Source organism: Lissotriton vulgaris, chromosome 12 (assembly GCF_964263255.1).
Source record: "Lissotriton vulgaris chromosome 12, aLisVul1.2, whole genome shotgun sequence".
In the NCBI taxonomy this organism is placed as follows: Eukaryota; Metazoa; Chordata; class Amphibia; order Caudata; family Salamandridae; genus Lissotriton; species Lissotriton vulgaris.
This window is the reverse complement of record NC_141700.1, coordinates 165,759,286-165,777,021: the sequence shown is the minus strand read 5'-3', so window position 1 is coordinate 165,777,021 and position 17,736 is coordinate 165,759,286. Positions and strand designations below refer to the sequence as shown.

Genomic DNA, 17,736 nt, shown 5'->3' with positions numbered 1-17,736 from the left:
CCTGTCGCTACAATGTAACTTAGCATGTTTCCAATCTCAATTACTTTATCTTTATACAATGATCATTAATACAACAAAACAATGTTATAGCATGATTACTGAACTAAATCCTTTTCAGCAAGCTAACCTCAAAACTCACAATTTTCAAAAAGGATTTTCAAAGTCTGAAAAATATTTGTATTACACACTCAGACTGTTAAACTTAATAGACAGTTACATTTTAATATTAACATTTAGAACACAAACACTCATAATAGTGGGTGTCACACAGGGCTCCAAAAGAGACATACCAACCATGTTACATTTTACCAGTTTAGGCTCACTAATTCTCATATTTGAAGTGCATGACTATACTTAAAACTGCAACCTGGTAACAAATCACTTTTCATTCTCCACTTCAATTTTTTCTTTTGAATATAAAACTGCTATTTGTTGCCTGTTTTCCAAACCCTCCCTCCTGTTTAATTTAGCCTTCTAACAGCCCTAGGGGCACTCCAGCCATAAGCTTGCCAAATAAAATGCAGCAATTTTTCACAGCTAAGACCCTTCCTCATTCCACCCCCACCCCACACAACACAACCAAGACCCATTGCTCGTCTTGGAAACTGCACAGTCTCCCTCCTCCTTGGATTCTAAACTGCACTTGATTCTCCTCCCCCCCAACCCCTCACCCATAACACCCCACATCCATCACAACAGTGCCCATCATTTGGCTTTAATAGTGAAACCTATTCACCTAGGTTAACCAACATATAACTAAGATACGGCATGGCCAGCACAAGTGAAAAACTCCTCTCATGCGGTAAATAAGCACCTCTATTGCTACCAATGGCACATTCACTGTGATTTACTCAAGCATGCAAACACTACCACTACTAAAGACAAAACTACGTTTTGGCAAATAGTAAAGTGGGGTAGTGGTGTGGCCGACTTTGTATCTTAATAAGGTACCCCCAGAACTTTGGATTGAGCATTATCAAGCCCAATTTGCCTCCCGAAATAGCAATGTAATAGCTTACCCTGAGGTTATTAGTGAGGTTGTCCTCACATTTACCAAAAGAGAGATCGAAAGCGTATTGAACAGGGTCCCAGCAGGGAAGGCCCCCGGCCCGGATTGTATCCTGGCCGATGTTTATAAATTGGACAGAAAGTACTGGACAGATTATATTTTTATCTTCATAAATGCTGTTGCTAGAGGTGCAAAAAAACCATGGTGTGGGGCTTAAATTGTCCCAATATATAACAAGCATTTGCAATGCAATAGGTCTCGCATTAGGAAAGTGTGAGCTATTGGTATTGTAAATGACCATTTTTTTAATATGTGTTGGCTTTGAAAATATATAAATTGATAGCATTGTTATTTACAAAGCCAATAGCTTACACTTTCCTAATGCGAGTTCTATTGGCTATGGCAATGCTTGTTGGTAGAAAGCAAGGACAGTGCTGTTGTGTTGCTGAGTGATGCTGTTGTGGTGCCGAGTGATGCTGTTGTGGTGCCGAGTGATGCTGTTGTGGTGCCGAGTGATGCTGTTGTGGTGCCGAGTGATGCGGTTGTGGTGCCGAGTGATGCTGTTGTGGTGCCGAGTGATGCTGTTGTGGTGCCGAGTGATGCTGTTGTGGTGCCGAGTGATGCTGTTGTGGTGCCGAGTGATGCTGTTGTGGTGCCGAGTGATGCTGTTGTGGTGCCGAGTGATGCTGTTGTGGTGCCGAGTGATGCTGTTGTGGTGCCGAGTGATGCTGTTGTGGTGCCGAGTGATGCTGTTGTGGTGCCGAGTGATGCTGTTGTGGTGCCGAGTGATGCTGTTGTGGTGCCGAGTGATGCTGTTGTGGTGCCGAGTGATGCTGTTGTGGTGCCGAGTGATGCTGTTGTGGTGCCGAGTGATGCTGTTGTGGTGCCGAGTGATGCTGTTGTGGTGCCGAGTGATGATGTGGTTGGGCCGAGTGATGTGGTGGTGTATTAAAGTGATGTGGTGGTGTATTAAAGTGATGTGGGGGTGTCCCAGAGTGATGTGGCGGTGTCCCAGAGTGATGTGGCGGTGTCCCAGAGTGATGTGGCGGTGTCCCAGAGTGATGTGGCGGTGTCCCAGAGTGATGTGGCGGTGTCCCAGAGTGATGTGGCGGTGTCCCAGAGTGATGTGGCGGTGTCCCAGAGTGATGTGGCGGTGTTCGTGAGTGATGTGGTGGTGTTCGTGAGTGATGTGGTGGTGTTCGTGAGTGATGTGGTGGTGTTCGTGAGTGATGTGGTGGTGTTCGTGAGTGATGTGGTGGTGTTCGTGAGTGAATGAATGTGGTGGTGTTCGTGAGTGAATGAATGTGGTGGTGTTTGTGAGTGAATGAATGTGGCGGTGTCTCAGAGTGATGTGGCGGTGTTCGTGAGTGATGTGGCGGTGTTCGTGAGTGATGTGGTGGTGTTCGTGAGTGATGTGGTGGTGTTCGTGAGTGATGTGGTGGTGTTCGTGAGTGAATGTGGTGGTGTTCGTGAGTGAATGTGGTGGTGTTCGTGAGTGAATGTGGTGGTGTTTGTGAGTGAATGTGGTGGTGTTCCTGAGAGATGTTGTGGTGTCCCAGAGTGATGTGGTGGTTCCCCCTGAGTGATGTGGTGGTGCCCCTGAGTGATGCCCCTGAGTGATGTGGTGGTGCCCCTGAGAGATGTGGCGGTGTCCCAGAGTGATGTGGTGGTGTCCCAGAGTGATGTGGTGCCCCAGATTGATGTGGTGGTGTCCCAGAGTGATGTGGTGGTGGTGTTCGTGGGTGATGTGGTGGTGGTGTTCGTGAGTGATGTGGTGGTGGTGTTCGTGAGTGATGTGGTGGTGCCTCTGAGTGATGCCTCTGAGTGATGTGGTGGTGTCCGAGAGTGAGGTGGTGGTGTCCCAGAGCGATGTGGTACTGCTCGCCTTGTTTCTTTCAGTTATTACTACCCTTAAAAAACATAACTAAAAAACATTGGCATTTACAAATTTCAATAGCTCCAACTCCAACAAATGATAGACCTATTGCATTGCAAATGCTTGTTTTTTTGTGAATTTGCCTATGGCTCGTCAAATCTGCGGTTTACAGTCATTTATGATGAAATACAGAGCAGACGTTTATCCTGCATTCAAAATATGATTACAAGGCAGAAAGAAAATGAATGTGGTTGACAGAATCATATCACATATGGGGTTGCAATTCATTAATGAATTCATTAATTCGAGGTGAGGTAAATTCTCAGCATTCGTATGCAATGACGGAACGTGACTGAAAATTAATGCATCTGATCTGGCTACGTCAGTGACTACGATAACAGACTTAAACAACGTCCTTGTGCATCTTAGCAAATGCACGTGCATAGTCGAAGTAACAAACGCAGGCAAGCCCACAGCGTGGCTCTCTGAGCTGAATGCTGGTCCTAACACTTGCAGCGATTAAAGGCGTCCAAATTGTGGCAGGGCCGAGTCAGTCCTTTAGCCGTCCAAAGCGTGCGGAAATGAGGAGCATTATCCGTGTTGTATGTCTTTGGTTTTTGTTCCACAGCTACAGTTGCTCTCCTGTCGAGCGCAGCCTTACGATTGACCTCACGAAGAACACCTCCCGCTGTTAGGCGCTTCATAGATATTCTGCCAAAATTCATGAAATGGTTTCATTTTATTTAATATTTGTGGCAGACCCCGTGCACAAGACGAGCGGTCAGCAATTTAACCTATCCCTGTTTCAAGTAAACCGTAATCGAAAGAGCTCTTGTCGTCCCCTTTAACTGAGTCAGTCACATTTACAGTAGTTATTCCCAATAACCTGGGAAAGTAGGAGGTGCTTTTAACATACTGTTTGTTAAAGAGATTGCAGCAGAAACAAAACCACATTGCAAAAGACTGACGGCACTGTTGGCAGCTGATGATATTGCAACAAAAGCGCCCCTGTCGCCATATATGTGAAAACGCCGCCGGGGGACTAATAAGCACAATAAACGGGAAGGCAGATAGAACCTATGAACCGCCCCCCACCCCGCCCCCGGCAGCGAATCCAGCTGAGGGAGAGGCGGCCCGCTGTGACCGCGGCGGCTGGGACAGTGCACGCACAGCTAGTAGCCAGAAGGAGGCGTGCTCGTGACAGGCTGGGGAGCGCGGGCACACGTTCCAGGCAGCCACAGAGGCCTGGCGCGCACCGCCTCCCTGTGCCGTGTTGCGCGTCGTGGGCTCGTCCCCTTTTCCTCTTCCGTTTGGAAGACTCCGCTCCTGCTAGTGCCCCCCGCCCTGTGTGTGTACCGCGGGGCCTGTTTTGTACGCTGGGGGCCTGCAACCGCCGCTCCCTGCGATGTTGGCAGAGGCTGGCGGGGATGCGCCCCCAGTCTGGGAGAAGATGCCGGTTTTGCAGCCACTCTCGCCACCTTCTTCCCCAGCGGGAGATGATCCTATCGGTCCTTCCCCTGAAGCCGGGCCCGCCTTCCCACCACTGCCGCCTCCACCCGGAGCCTCCGGAGCTGCAGAGGAGCCTGACTCTCTAGACGGCAGGAGTACAAGGAGGAAGAGGCGGAGATTCCGCTGACCGATCCGGCGCCTAACCAGTAAGTACCGATTCGGGGGTATGGCAGATCTCCCGGTGCATGGGGCGGGGGTGTGTGTGTGTGTGTGTGTGTGTGTGCAGGGGGGGTAGGGGGCGGCGGCGTGTGTATGCGTGCGTGTCTGTGTGTGCGCGCGCCTGTGTGTGTGTGTGTGTGCAGGGGGGTGGGGGCTGGCTGTGTGTGTGTGCACCGTTAGTGCATGCGAGGCAAGCGAAAGCAGGGGCTGTGTGTGCGTCTGCGCAAGCGCGTCTTAGAAGCGCGCTCCCGCGGTCAAATCTGAGAATGGAAAAGCGCGCGTCTGACTCGTGTCTACATTCCCAGAAACGGCTGACAATAGTTGTCGAGCAGACAGCAATCAATGCTTCGCATTGAATGCAGGTCGAGCTCGACCTAAAAAGGGAGTCCGTGCTAGCCCAAGCAATTACAGGCCGATAAGCCTAATTGATACTCTCCAGAAAATTGTGGCTAGGCTTGTGCTAGGTAGGGTTAATGAATAGGTAATAGATCAGAATATATTATCTACCTACCAACCGGGTTTCAGACCCCACGTCAGCACCATAGACAAAGTTTTCAGATTTGTGATGATATATTGGAATACAGTGATTCTTGCAGGGGGGACTCTTTATGCAGCCTTTGTTGATTTAAAATCAGCTTTCGATTTAGTGCCACGCCATAAGTTATGGGCCACGTTAAAGGGGGCTGGGATGCCTCTTGAACTTTTGTCTTTCATTATTAAACTTCATGAGGCGAATTATGCTCAGGTAAGGTGGGGACAGCAGGGCGAACTAACAGATTGTTTCCCTGTCAATAAGGGAGCGCGGCAAGGGTGTGTCCTTGCCCCTACCCTATTCTCCCTATTTATAAATAAGGTAGTCAGTTATCACAATAAATTTCCAACTGATGCACCAACTCCATCCGGTTCAAGGGCTCCTATATTAATGTTTGCAGACGATACATTAATTTTATCTAAAACTGAATCGGGTCTGCAACGTCTGCTGTTAAGACTGCCGTAGCTCTGTCCTAGCGAGATTGAACATTGCTAAGCATGCGATTGAGGCGCTGTAAGCAACCAGATAACGCTGCTCTGACCTAGCGAATTTGAACATTGCAAGCATGCGATTGAGGCGCTGTAAGCAACCAGATAACGCTGCTCTGACCTAGTGAATTTGAACATTGCAAGCACGCGATTGAGGCGCTGTAAGCAAACAAATAACGCTGCTGTGTAAAAAAACCTTTTAACCTGCTGATTTTAAAACTGCTTAAGTTGCACTTTCTTTTAACCAGAAATTGTACTAATTGCACAGATTTGCTGTTTTGCACTTTCTAATTACATTACCTTGCACTTTAACCACGCCACTGCACCCCAGTCGGTCACGGCAAGTGCCGCTTGTACGGAGGGTGAGGAGGGCGCCACCAGCACTGACTCACTTCCGGGAGGAGCCGTCCCCGGCGGTGAGCGGTCTAGTTGCCCACGGCTAAGAGCCTATTAAAGACGCTGGCAGAATCGGATACGAAGTCTGCTGTTAAGACTGCCGTAGCTCTGTCCTAGCGAGATTGAACATTGCTAAGCACGCGATTGAGGCGCTGTAAGCAACCAGATAACGCTGCTCGGACCTAGCGAATTTGAACATTGCAAGCGCGCGATTGAGGTGCTGTAAGCAAACAAATAACGCTGCTGCGTAAAAAACCTTTTAACGTGCCGATTTAAAATCTGCTTAAGTTGCACTTTCTTTTAACCAGAAATTGTACTAATTGCACAGATTTGCTGTTTTGCACTTTCTAATTACATTACCTTGCACTGTAACCACACCACTGCACCCTGGTCCGTCACAGCAAGTGCCGCTTGTACAGAGAGTAAGGAGGGCGCCACCAGCACTGACTCACTTCCGGGAGGAGCCGTCCCCGGCGGTGAGCGGTCTAGTTGACGGGCTTGCCTAAGGCGAGCCCGTCTGCGCCCGTCCGCGCCTGGCCCGGGCCGAGGCCAAAATCCCTGTACAAATTGAGGTAAGCCCGCGAGGATAAGGCTGACGTATAGCAGCAATGAAATATTAGCCATGAGGCATAATCCACTCTGCCCTATTATAAACCCATTGGATGAAACCAAGCATTGCCCAAGCTGTGCTGCTCCTTTTAGGTGCTCGCTGATAAAAAAGCCTCACCCGAGACAGTTCACATGAAGACAAGGTGGAAGTTAACCCCTTGCATGCTCATGACGAGCTCAGCTCGTCATGAGCTACAGGGCTCCGGTGCTCATGACGAGCTGAGCTCGTCATGGCCTTTAGAACGCTTGCACGCTGGGCTGATTCCCCTGCTGTGCAGAGCGTTCTAAAGAAACGGGTGTGGCCGTGACGAGCTGAGCTCGTCATGTGCACAGGAGCACTGTAGCTCATGACGAACTGAGCTAGTCATGAGCATGGGAGCGCTGCGCGCGCCCCACCTCCCCCAGCACAGCGGGGGAATGTACCCAGCAGGGAAGGGGTTAAAGTGACCAGAGCAGCTTTAATTAACGCTAGGTCTTTAGTGAAACATAACACTGAAATAGCAAACCTGATTGAACATCACGACTTAGATTTGCTATTTATTACAGAGACATGGGCAAATGACACCTCTGTCATAGAGCTTGGTTTGGCTGTCCCCGAGGGGTATGTGATAAGCCGGGCAGATAGGATAGGAAAACGAGGGGGAGGATTAGCGGTAATTGTCAAGGAAGTCTATCACGTAAGAAGCTCAGCCTCAGGTAGCAGCCCAGATTGTGACACTCATTTGAGATCGCCATCACAAAAAATTACACATTTAAAGGCCTACTCCTATATAGGCCGCCATCGGCAAAAAGCACGGTGACACAACTACTCAGCCCCTTTTTAGAATCCAGCATAAAGGGGACGGACTATACTATACTAGGGGATTTCAATATTCATTTAGAAAATAGTACAGACAAAAATACGAGATTGATCACGGAGACAATGACCAATTGCTACCTGACACAAATAGTCCAGCAGGACACTCATATGGCCGGTCATACGATGGATGGGATTTTCTCATCCAACGATAATATTAAAATAATAGAAATTATTCCAGTCCCCTGGTCCGACCATAAAGTTGTAAAATTTGCTTTGACAACTGAACAATCAAAAATACTTAGGCCAACCCTAGAAAGACATTGCACATACCAAGACTGGGCAACAATCGATATCCCCCAACTTCATCAACACCTCACTGCGACCATCCCGGATTTAGACGGAGAGATTAACATAGCCACAGAACATGTCAACACTTGGATTAAATCGGCGACCGCGGTGGCAGCTCCCGAAAAAATGTCTAAATCAAGAAGAATTAACAGATCACAACCATGGTACTCCGAACGTTTGAGGCTCCAAAAGCAGGTTTGCAGGAGAGCTGAAAAAAAATGGAGAACTAACTATGAAGCAGCAACTAAGGAAACCTACTGTGACACCTTGGCAACCTATAAAAAACTGATTATCGAAGAAAAATCTGCTTATTTCATAAAAAAAATAAATGAGGCTAAAAACTCCTCTAAAGGACTGTTCGCGACAGTCACAAAACTATCTACCCTTGCATCAAACAAACAATTAGAAGGTAGCACCAAACTATGTAATATGCTAGGTCAATTCTTCATTGATAAGGTAAAATCAGTGTATGACTCAGTTGCGATAGCCAACAATCAGAATTCCCTGCAAACCGAGATAAATAGCATAACAAATAAAAACACAGGTCACAAACTCAGCCTTTCGGTTTACCTCTCCTCAGTGGAACAAATTCGCCAAATAATTATGACAATCAAATCAGGCAGTCTGTCAGACCCAAGCCCACCCAAAATACGACACCTGTTCCCAGAGTTGCTTAGTGAACAACTTCATCGGCTCTTCTCGAAAATATTACAGGATAACCGCTTCCCAAAGGCGTGGAAAGCCACAACGGTCCTGCCATTACTAAAGAAACCAAGCCTGGATTCTCAAAACCCAGCAAACTTCAGGCCTATGTCCAGAATAACTTTTCAGGCGAAAGTTTTGGAAAAAATCCTGATTACACAGCTAGCAGAATTCCTTAAATCTACCCATGCGTTAGATTATTCAGAGAGGAACACTGAGACTGCCCTTATCATGGCAGCAGAAGAGCTCAGGAGTGTGGTCGATGCAGGAGGGAAGGCTGCCTTGATTCTGTTAGATCTATCGGCAGCCTTCGACACCGTGAATCATGACATACTCCTGACACGTCTAGCTGGAATTGGACTACACGAATCTGCCTTGGAACTACTGTCATCTTACTTGAAGGAGAGATCCTTCTCAGTCAATATAGGGGACTACACCTCCAAGTCCTTTAAGTCCCTATGGGGGGTTCCTCAGGGCTCGTCCGTGAGCCCCACCCTTTTTAATGTTTATGTTGCCCCTCTAGCTACCATCATTAGGGATTGCTGGTTCCTTCCCGTGACCTACGCAGACGACACCCAAATAGTGGTGTCTATCTCCCACAACATAGACGAAACAACTAACAAATTCCGCAACTGCATGGAACAAGTCAACAAGTGGATGCAACAAAACTGCCTAAAGTTAAACGGTGAGAAAACCGAGGTAATGCTGCTAGGGGTGGAACCCAACACCTGGTCTCATAAGTGGTGGCCAGATAGTTTGGGCAACTGCCCGTCACCAGTGGACAAAGTTAGGAATCTGGGCTTTGTATTTGACTCTAAATTAACTTTTTGTGACCAGATCAATAAAATCTCTTCATCAGTGTGGTATATCGTGAAATTAATAAAAAAAATATCACCATTCGTTCCCATAGAAATGCGCAAAACACTGGTAACCATGCTGGCCTTATCTAGGCTAGATTACGGGAACGCACTGTATGCCGGGCTACAAAACCAACTGATGGCAAAACAACAGCGCATTCAAAACGCTGCAGCCAGGTTAGTGCTGGACATCCCCAGGTCTGAGTCGGTGGCTCACCGACTCAAAAATCTCCACTGGCTCAATATGGAGAAAAGGGTAAAATTCAAATCATCCTGCCTGTCATACAAGGCCTCCCAAGGGATAGGCTCCCAATTTCTGAAAGCTAACCTCAGACAATACGTACCAACCAGGAATCTTAGATCAGGTAATGTAAAGCTGATCAGAACCCCCAGAGTAAAACAGCTCAGACGGGGTGGGAGAAGTTTCCTGCTGCATGCAGCAAAGACATGGAACCAAATTCGACTATCTATAAAAAACATGCCATCGCTGCTACTGTTCCGAAAAGTACTAAACACATGGCTTTTCACCACTCTGTAACCTTTCCAATGTTCCACTACAGCCTATAGTCAAACATCAGACAAAGCGCCAAGACGCCCTTGGGCATTCGCGCGCTCTATAAATTCTATAATCAAATCAAATCAAACGTGCCCTCACAAGATTTAGTGATTTTTGCAACGACCATGATCTAATAGTTAATGTTGACAAAACAAAGTTCATGGTATTGCATAAACATAAATCTGTTAAAGGCAGAGTAGAATTGAATAGTGCACCCCTGGAACAAACCGACACCTTCAGCTATTTAGGTGTGACTATGGGCAGGAGGATGAACTGGTTACCACACATAGATGTTATGGTCTTAAGGCATAACCAGTTAGCGGGTGCCTTATTAAAAGAACAGCGACTCACAATTACAAAACTGGTGGGGGCAGCTATATCAATTTACAATGGGAAAATCAGAGCTTCCATAATATATGGTGCCGAACTTTGGGGGTTCAAAGATTTATCACTCCTAGTTTGGGCGAAAACAAGTTTCTGAAAACACTGACCGCCCTGCCACAATCTACCCCTACCAGGCCTTTGCTATTAGATTTAGGCTGTTCCTCCTTTGATGAGGTAGCGGGAATTAGACCATTAGCTTACTGGAGGAGGCTGTGGACCACACCAGAATTGGTAACTAATGCACAGGCTCTAATGTATATTAGGAACGCTGATTCATCTGCAAAAATCAAAAGGCTCCAAAAGATTAAGCGTAAATTGTATGATATGGGGCTTAGATACCTGTGGGATGACCCAATAGGGAATTCTTTTCCCAGTAAAAATTAATATCAAGCGTATTATTGGGATATGATTACTAAGCAGACCTTATCGGTGGTGGATAGTAATCGGCCCACAGGTATCTTTATGGAACATAAGTTTGTTGTGGAAGCAGAGGCCTACTGGAATCTGATTACGAAACCTTGTGACAGGAAACTATATCACTAACTCAGAGTGGGCACTCTTCCGCTAAGAAATTTCACTGCAAACTGGAACAATGCTCCAGACATTAACTGTCCATCATGCTCATCACATGAAGAGTCTAATAGTCACGTATTTTTTGTGTACCCTGCCTACAGTAGCCCTCATCGCAAGTGGCTTAAGCTGCTTTGCGCTAACTTGGGTACAAAATCGGGTATGGTAGCACTGCGTATTTTGGTAACAAACATCAGATCTGATATGGTTATTGCTGTTGCGAAATTCCTTAGCTGGGCATAGGCACTGCGAAGGAAAAATCTTCCTTCTCCATGAATTATTTATTTTATAGCGGGTCCTACTTTTTTTTCTTCAAATTTCTGAAGGAATGTTTATACGGATTGTTTTTAAGAGCTATTTCAATGAAATATTGTCAGGGTCTTTCAATAATGATATATTAATCTTTTTAAGACTATGTTTTTAGGGTATAATCTTTTTAATGACATTTTATGTTGTATTGTGTCTTTTATGATTGGCAAATTATCGAACAAAGACTGATTGAATTGACAAAACTTTTAGCATTGCCAATGTTTCATTTTTTATTCCCTGGAGTTGAGGGCTGGTGTGTATGACATATGTCTGCAGAAAAAGCGCATTGTAGGTAATCCCACAATAAACAAACTGAAAATAGCAATTGCAGCACACTCACCCTTTTTCTGGATTCCTCAATAGCAGAGAGTATTGCATTATCTTTTTCGTTCTTCAAAAATCCCTGTAGAATACAAAAAAAATATTTTTAAACTAGCTGTTTTAGCATGTAACATAGTCTTGATATCTACATTGTCTATTAGTATGCTTAAATTCTAGCTATTTCTGGAATCCTCTTTTACCATTTTATAACAACTTCATTAATCCACTTGACACTTACAGCTTTGGCATAATCATAAACATGTCTCTCTTTACCATTGCAGCAAAAGTCGTACAGCTTAAGATAAGGTCTTCAATACTACTCTTCCTTAAGTGTTACTTAAGGATTAGTTCTTCACTACACTTAAGATTTACAATGCTCCACTATTAGTCTGGTTTGCTCCTTCAAGTCGTGAAGAAAAATAGAGTCCCAGGTTCACAAAAGCCCCACTTGTTTCACTTTCTCAATTCAACATAATTTGATAGTCTTTTAAGGTGCAATACACACTACGCCTGTAGCTTCATGAGCATTAATCTTCCCCATACCAAATGAACTGCTCGTTTATATTTCGTCTTTGCCACTGATGGTTACCCTCCATTTTAACTTAAAAACTCGATTCACTGCAATTCCGCTTATTTACTCTTTGCTTGATAACTTCTTGAACTCTGCTCTCTAAACCAGCTCAGCTTCTTGAGTTTTCCTCCCTAAACCAGCTCAACTGGTTCCTTCCTTTTCAATTGGATATTATAATTAAATTGCAATTCAAAGGAAAGATATAAAAAGTATAAAAGGAGATCCTCCCTGGAAGACAGACATTACATAATTAACAAGGTTGCTTGACCTCCCAATCAGCAAGATAAGGTGATGATGAGGAAGAGGCAAGACACAAAATATACAAATGGGAATAACATACATGTAGGTTACACCACTCAAACCGATTTAAAGGTTAATCTGAGTAAAGATCAGTAGATGGCAAAGCTTTCAAATTCCAAGCTACCCCCTTTAAAAGAAATCTCATATTGCTAAACGTCACAGGTTTAAAATTAAACTTTTTATACTTTGGCACGCTAAATTTTTCCAGAGCCATAAAAAATATTTCAACTACCAAATATGCTGTTCTGGCGAAGAGTTTTTGAATGCGACATGTTCCATTTAAACACCAACCACTCCCATCCTGAGTACACTTCAAAGCTCACTTTACTATTTAAAATATACCTACCTGGACCAGCACTATAGTTGTTTTAAGGCCATAAAAGGCCTGTAATACCAAAACAATCAGTGAATCTAAAGCTTCTTCTTCATTGATAAATAGCATTGGGAGGGCGTTAGACTAAAGGTAGTCCCATTTACTGCCTCTTGATGATGTCAGCCGAATATAGTGACCATTAGAAGTGTTTGAGGCATTCCCCATTTACACTATTACTACTGGGAAATCGTATTTCTTCCACAAAACCATGCTCTTACTGTGCATTCCGATAGCCAGGAGTCTCCCTGCCACATACCCAACTTCACTGTATTGTACTGACCGAGTTTCAGAAATAGGTCTTTAGCATTAGCTGTCTTCAAGTCATTTATTTGGTCCTGCAATGCAAATCCTTACATACTATAAAATGGAGTGCTGTTGAATTATGCTTTCGTTCTACCTCTAGTAAGTCTGTAGAAAAATAGAAATATTGATGTACATAAGCAACGTTCATTTCCCTTTTCCCACTCCTCTTCCTGCGCATATCCTGAATACCGTAAAGCATTTAACTACATCCTACTGCCAGCAAAGGCCTGTACCCGTGTATACATGACAGCCATTTTAGGCACCCTGGCCCTTTTTGCCCGCCTGAGATTAGAATCACCGACTCCCCTTCTGCATGAACACGACCCTGCCCTGAAAAGCAGCCCCTTTTTGCTCGACCCACGCAAACCCCCCGTTCCCTCTTGAAGAGGCATCCTTCGCCCTAGCAGGCATAGCCCCCCCCCCTAGCTGCACCTGACTGCCCCCGCTCTCATGCACGGGTCATAAGATCTCTCTCTCTCTCTCTCTCTGCGCGACCCCGGCCCTGCACGCACCCTGACCCCCTCTTTCTCCTCACATGAACAAGTCATAAACCCTCTTCTTACGCAAAGCCCTGTCCTTGAGGGTCACGGCCGCGCCTGACCAGCACCTCCTTCCCTTCCATGAATGCCCCTCTGTTGACAAGCCTTCCCTCCGCACTCAATTGTCCACGCGGCATTAATACCACTCCTTTGATGACCCTTTCCCCCCCCCCGAGTCCAGCTGACCACACATGTCCGAGGCCATCGCCTGAGCCAGGAGATACCATTTACTGCCCTTATTGTATAAAGTCACTCCTCTTCAAAGGATCCTCTATTGGTCTTAGCCACCCCACCCCTTGGGCTATGATCAGGCGTACACATCCTGCAAAACACTCAGTTGCGTGATTGCCCTCCCCTCTTATCAGCAGGTCAAGGGTCCCCATTGTGAATGTATATGGGTAGGATCACCACGAGGATTATAGGGATGTCTTTCCTTTTGCGTCACACCGTCCTGATTGTGTTATCCTGTGTTCTGTAGAGTATAAAAAGCCAGAGTCTCAGCTCACTTGTTAGAGCACCTCCCGAAAGACACTGTGTTTCGTGTCCGAAATGACTGGCTCTCCTCATGAGAAATAAACTCTGTTCTTGATTCCTGCTCCCAGCGCCCGTCTCTTTATTTGGTAATTATACAGAATGGGAACTAAGAGGCGGTTTGCGCCAGCAGCCTGGGCATCGATAGGAATATGGTTTCATTTTCCACAATTGGCGCCCAATGTGGGGCTCGAACCCACGACCCTGAGATTAAGAGTCTCATGCTCTACCGACTGAGCTAGTTACCCGGTCGTAACCCTCTTTGTCGGGTGCAAGGGTGACGGTCAGGTGGCATTTCTGCGGAGTCGTTTTAAGGGAGTCTAAAACACCTTTCCTGGCTGCCTGCTCTGAAGGAAAATTTTAACACGATTTTATTGCACTGCTGCACTTTATGCCATGAACTGCCACCAATATCGTTTATTAAAAGTATTTTGAAAAAGAAAGCGTGGTTGTAGCAGTTGCCTTAATGAGTTTTGGATGTCTTCCTACTGTGAGCGAAGAATAAGTATGATGAAGGATGTAGATGAAAAGGGATCAGATATTTGACAGCTACAATTATGTATCGCAGGCAGCCAGGAAAGGTGTTTTAGACTCCCTTAAAACGACTCCGCAGAAATGCCACCTGACCGTCACCCTTGCACCCGACAAAGAGGGTTACGACCGGGTAACTCATGTAGATGGGCAGATCGTCAATGATTATCTATCTGACACTACTGGTCAATCTGGGCTTAAACGCCGAGATGGTAAAGAAAGGCAGTACGTGGAGAGGGGTCGAGTATGTGGTAAGTAAAAACTTTTTTCGGACTACTACATGCTGATGTACTTTGAATGCTGCCTCCCCACCCCTTCTTTTCCCTCCCTTCTGCAGGTCACGTCAGAACGTCGGCTGAAGTGTGGAAGAGCGACGGTCGGATCACCGACGAAACAGGAAAAGAGGGAATATGTGTGTGGTCGTTATAACGATAGGTTTTTAAAAGAAAAGACGTAGACTTAACATGACTATTCCTCCTTAGGACATAGCGACTGAGAGGATAGACTGACACAGAAACTGGACAGGTACTGAATGACGAAAAAAATTGACTAGAAATGACGTATTAAATAATGTAACTGGACGTTCGACTAGGTAGGGAGAGGACAAAGAAAAATTATACAGGTAAGGGTTGCCACGGCACCACCCGTCTAGGAAGTTAGAAATGTTGTTAATGTTCAAAATGCACTACCCCCTTTCTCACACTCTTGTAGATATAGCCAAGCTGTCCGACTGTTCTCCCGATCAATATTTGCCGTTGCCTCAGCCTGGAGAACTTTCCACCAAAGGAAGGAACTGAAAAATGGGTTAAGATCCAATCACGGGTAACTAGCACAGCCAGGTTAATTTCTGATCAACCACCCGAGGCGTGAGTATTGGTAATCGGGGACGCTCGCAGGTATGACAAGCGAGAAGGGAAAGGGGGGAAGGGCAGAAAGAGCTAAGCACGTAGATAAATAGGATAGTAAAGATACGTAGGATATATATGTATAAATAGATCTTGTAAACTAACAATTGTTTCCTGTCTTGTCGTGAATGTCTTGTATACGTATAATATATGCGCCGTCTTCCCTGTCTGAGTTTGTGTGTATGTAATGTACGAATTTATGTCTCCCCTCTGTCTGTATCTACAGGTCGCCTGACCTTTGCCGTTCTGTGTTGTGAGCGCACTAAATGACCTATTTTTCGTACACGTCTCTCTCCACTCCCTTTTATCTCTCTCTCTCTCTCCACTCCCTTTTTTTATCTCTCTCTCTCGCTCTCTCCTTACATGTCATACGTGTACCGAATGGCTCGTTTAGATTGCGGACGACTCTCACTCTCTATGAGAGTCTCCCTATTTTTCCTCCCTCTTTTTGGTAAAATTGTGCCCCACCGGCACCAGTCTGATTTGATACACGTTTGAACGCGAAGGTGTTCAGCGAAATTGACCGAAACTAAAATGACTGTATCTCGCCATGTTACTGCCTCTCCTTTCTGTAAAATGAATGAACTTGAATTGGCTGAGAAGGAAAGGACAGGTAAGACGACTAAAGTCCCCCAAATCAGGCCATTTATAGGGGAACTGTATGTCAATGGCATCCTATGTCTGTTCTTCAGAGACGAACGCCAACGTCTAGACTGACATCCAATACCCAGATTGCCCCACCCCTTTGCACCCAAGCGCAAGCGCCCGAAGCATCCCCGCCCCATTTTTGATAGAACCACTCCTGTTGTCCCAGGTATAAACATAATGATCATGGGTAGCTGCTGACCCTTGAGGAAATCTTGTTTTGCCCGACTCTCGACGATAGCACCCCCGCCCTGTCTGAAAATGTTAGCCAGTTCTGAAGGGAAATGCTGCGCTAATGTTGAAAATGATGTAATGCACAGTTGATGGAAATATTATCTTGTCCTCACTCGAATCATAAATGGGCCGATGAATATACCTGCCATAAACTCAGTAGGAATGCTGACACAAGCACTGCTTGATAATAGACCTCTGACTGTGACCGATGACCATAAGAACTCAAATGCGGAAAATTGAGGGAGGAATTCATATGCGTAGATATCTTCTTCTGCCATTTCTCTAAAACATTGTCTTGTACCTATTCAAAGATTCACGATCGCCGAAGGAGATGGGTCAGATGTGACGTACAGCCCGACTGCAGATCCTGGGACACGTGTGACCTCGACCAAAAAGGTGGAGCCGCAGAGCAACAGGATACGGGACGAGACCGCAACTTCAACGTGGAAAATGAAAAACGGCGAGCCACCTCGAAGCCACTCGCCTGCTAAACCCACGTGTGCCCGGAGTCTCCGTCCCCCTTCCTTGAGCCCGATGGATGGGCCTGCCTGCTTGTTATCCTTTGCTCCCTTGGTCCCTTTTGCGTGTCCCAGGAACTCTGACCCAACTCCACCCTCTCCCCTATCGACTATTTGAACTTCACTCACCCTCTTCTCCACGTGACTTTTTGCCAAAGGAACAAACTGCATTCCACTGGGAATAGGGTGCTGCCATAGAACTGTGGGTGCCGAGCATAAGGCGCCGCCAACCGGATTGTTTAGGGAACAGGACTGTGGTCTAACAGCAGAGGACTGACCGCACCCTGCAACGCGAAAGGATAGAACAGAGCTGGACCTATAGCTCCACCGCCGGTGCTCAACAGCGCCAACGAAAGTACTCGGACTAGAGCCTACCAGTGATGGCTCACTGACAAAAAGACACTGGGACGAAGAGATATTGTATATTGAACTGAATTCCGCTCTCAACTACCTGGTCAAAACTGTTCATTGGTCACATTTTTTTTAATCAGAAACATTTATGCCATGTAGTGCTTTGAAATGGTAGGAACTCGACAAATGCAATCTCCTATGTGCCGTATTCTGCCAAACACATCAACTGTCCATGATTATATACCATATGCTAATATTGACAATGCTAATTCTGCGACCGTCCCTGTTTATATGTACCATCATCAAACACGAAAATGAACTTTTGCTATGTAAAAAGGGGCGACTGTAGAAAAATAGAAATATTGATGTACATAAGCAACGTTCATTTCCCTTTTCCCACTCCTCTTCCTGCGCATATCCTGAATACCGTAAAGCATTTAACTACATCCTACTGCCAGCAAAGGCCTGTACCCGTGTATACATGACAGCCATTTTAGGCACCCTGGCCCTT

At 45.9% G+C, this 17,736-nt stretch overlaps 1 protein-coding gene across 1 annotated transcript in view; it reads right to left on the bottom strand.

Annotated features, from left to right (window-relative positions):
* NUP93 (nucleoporin 93) overlaps positions 1–17,736 on the bottom strand; it is a 567,849-nt gene that overhangs the window by 395,719 nt on the left and 154,394 nt on the right. Inside the window, exon 4 of the mRNA XM_086947697.1 lies at positions 11,444–11,506. Within this exon, the coding sequence (XP_086803823.1) occupies positions 11,444–11,506 (63 nt within the window). The remainder of the gene's footprint in view (positions 1–11,443; positions 11,507–17,736) is intronic.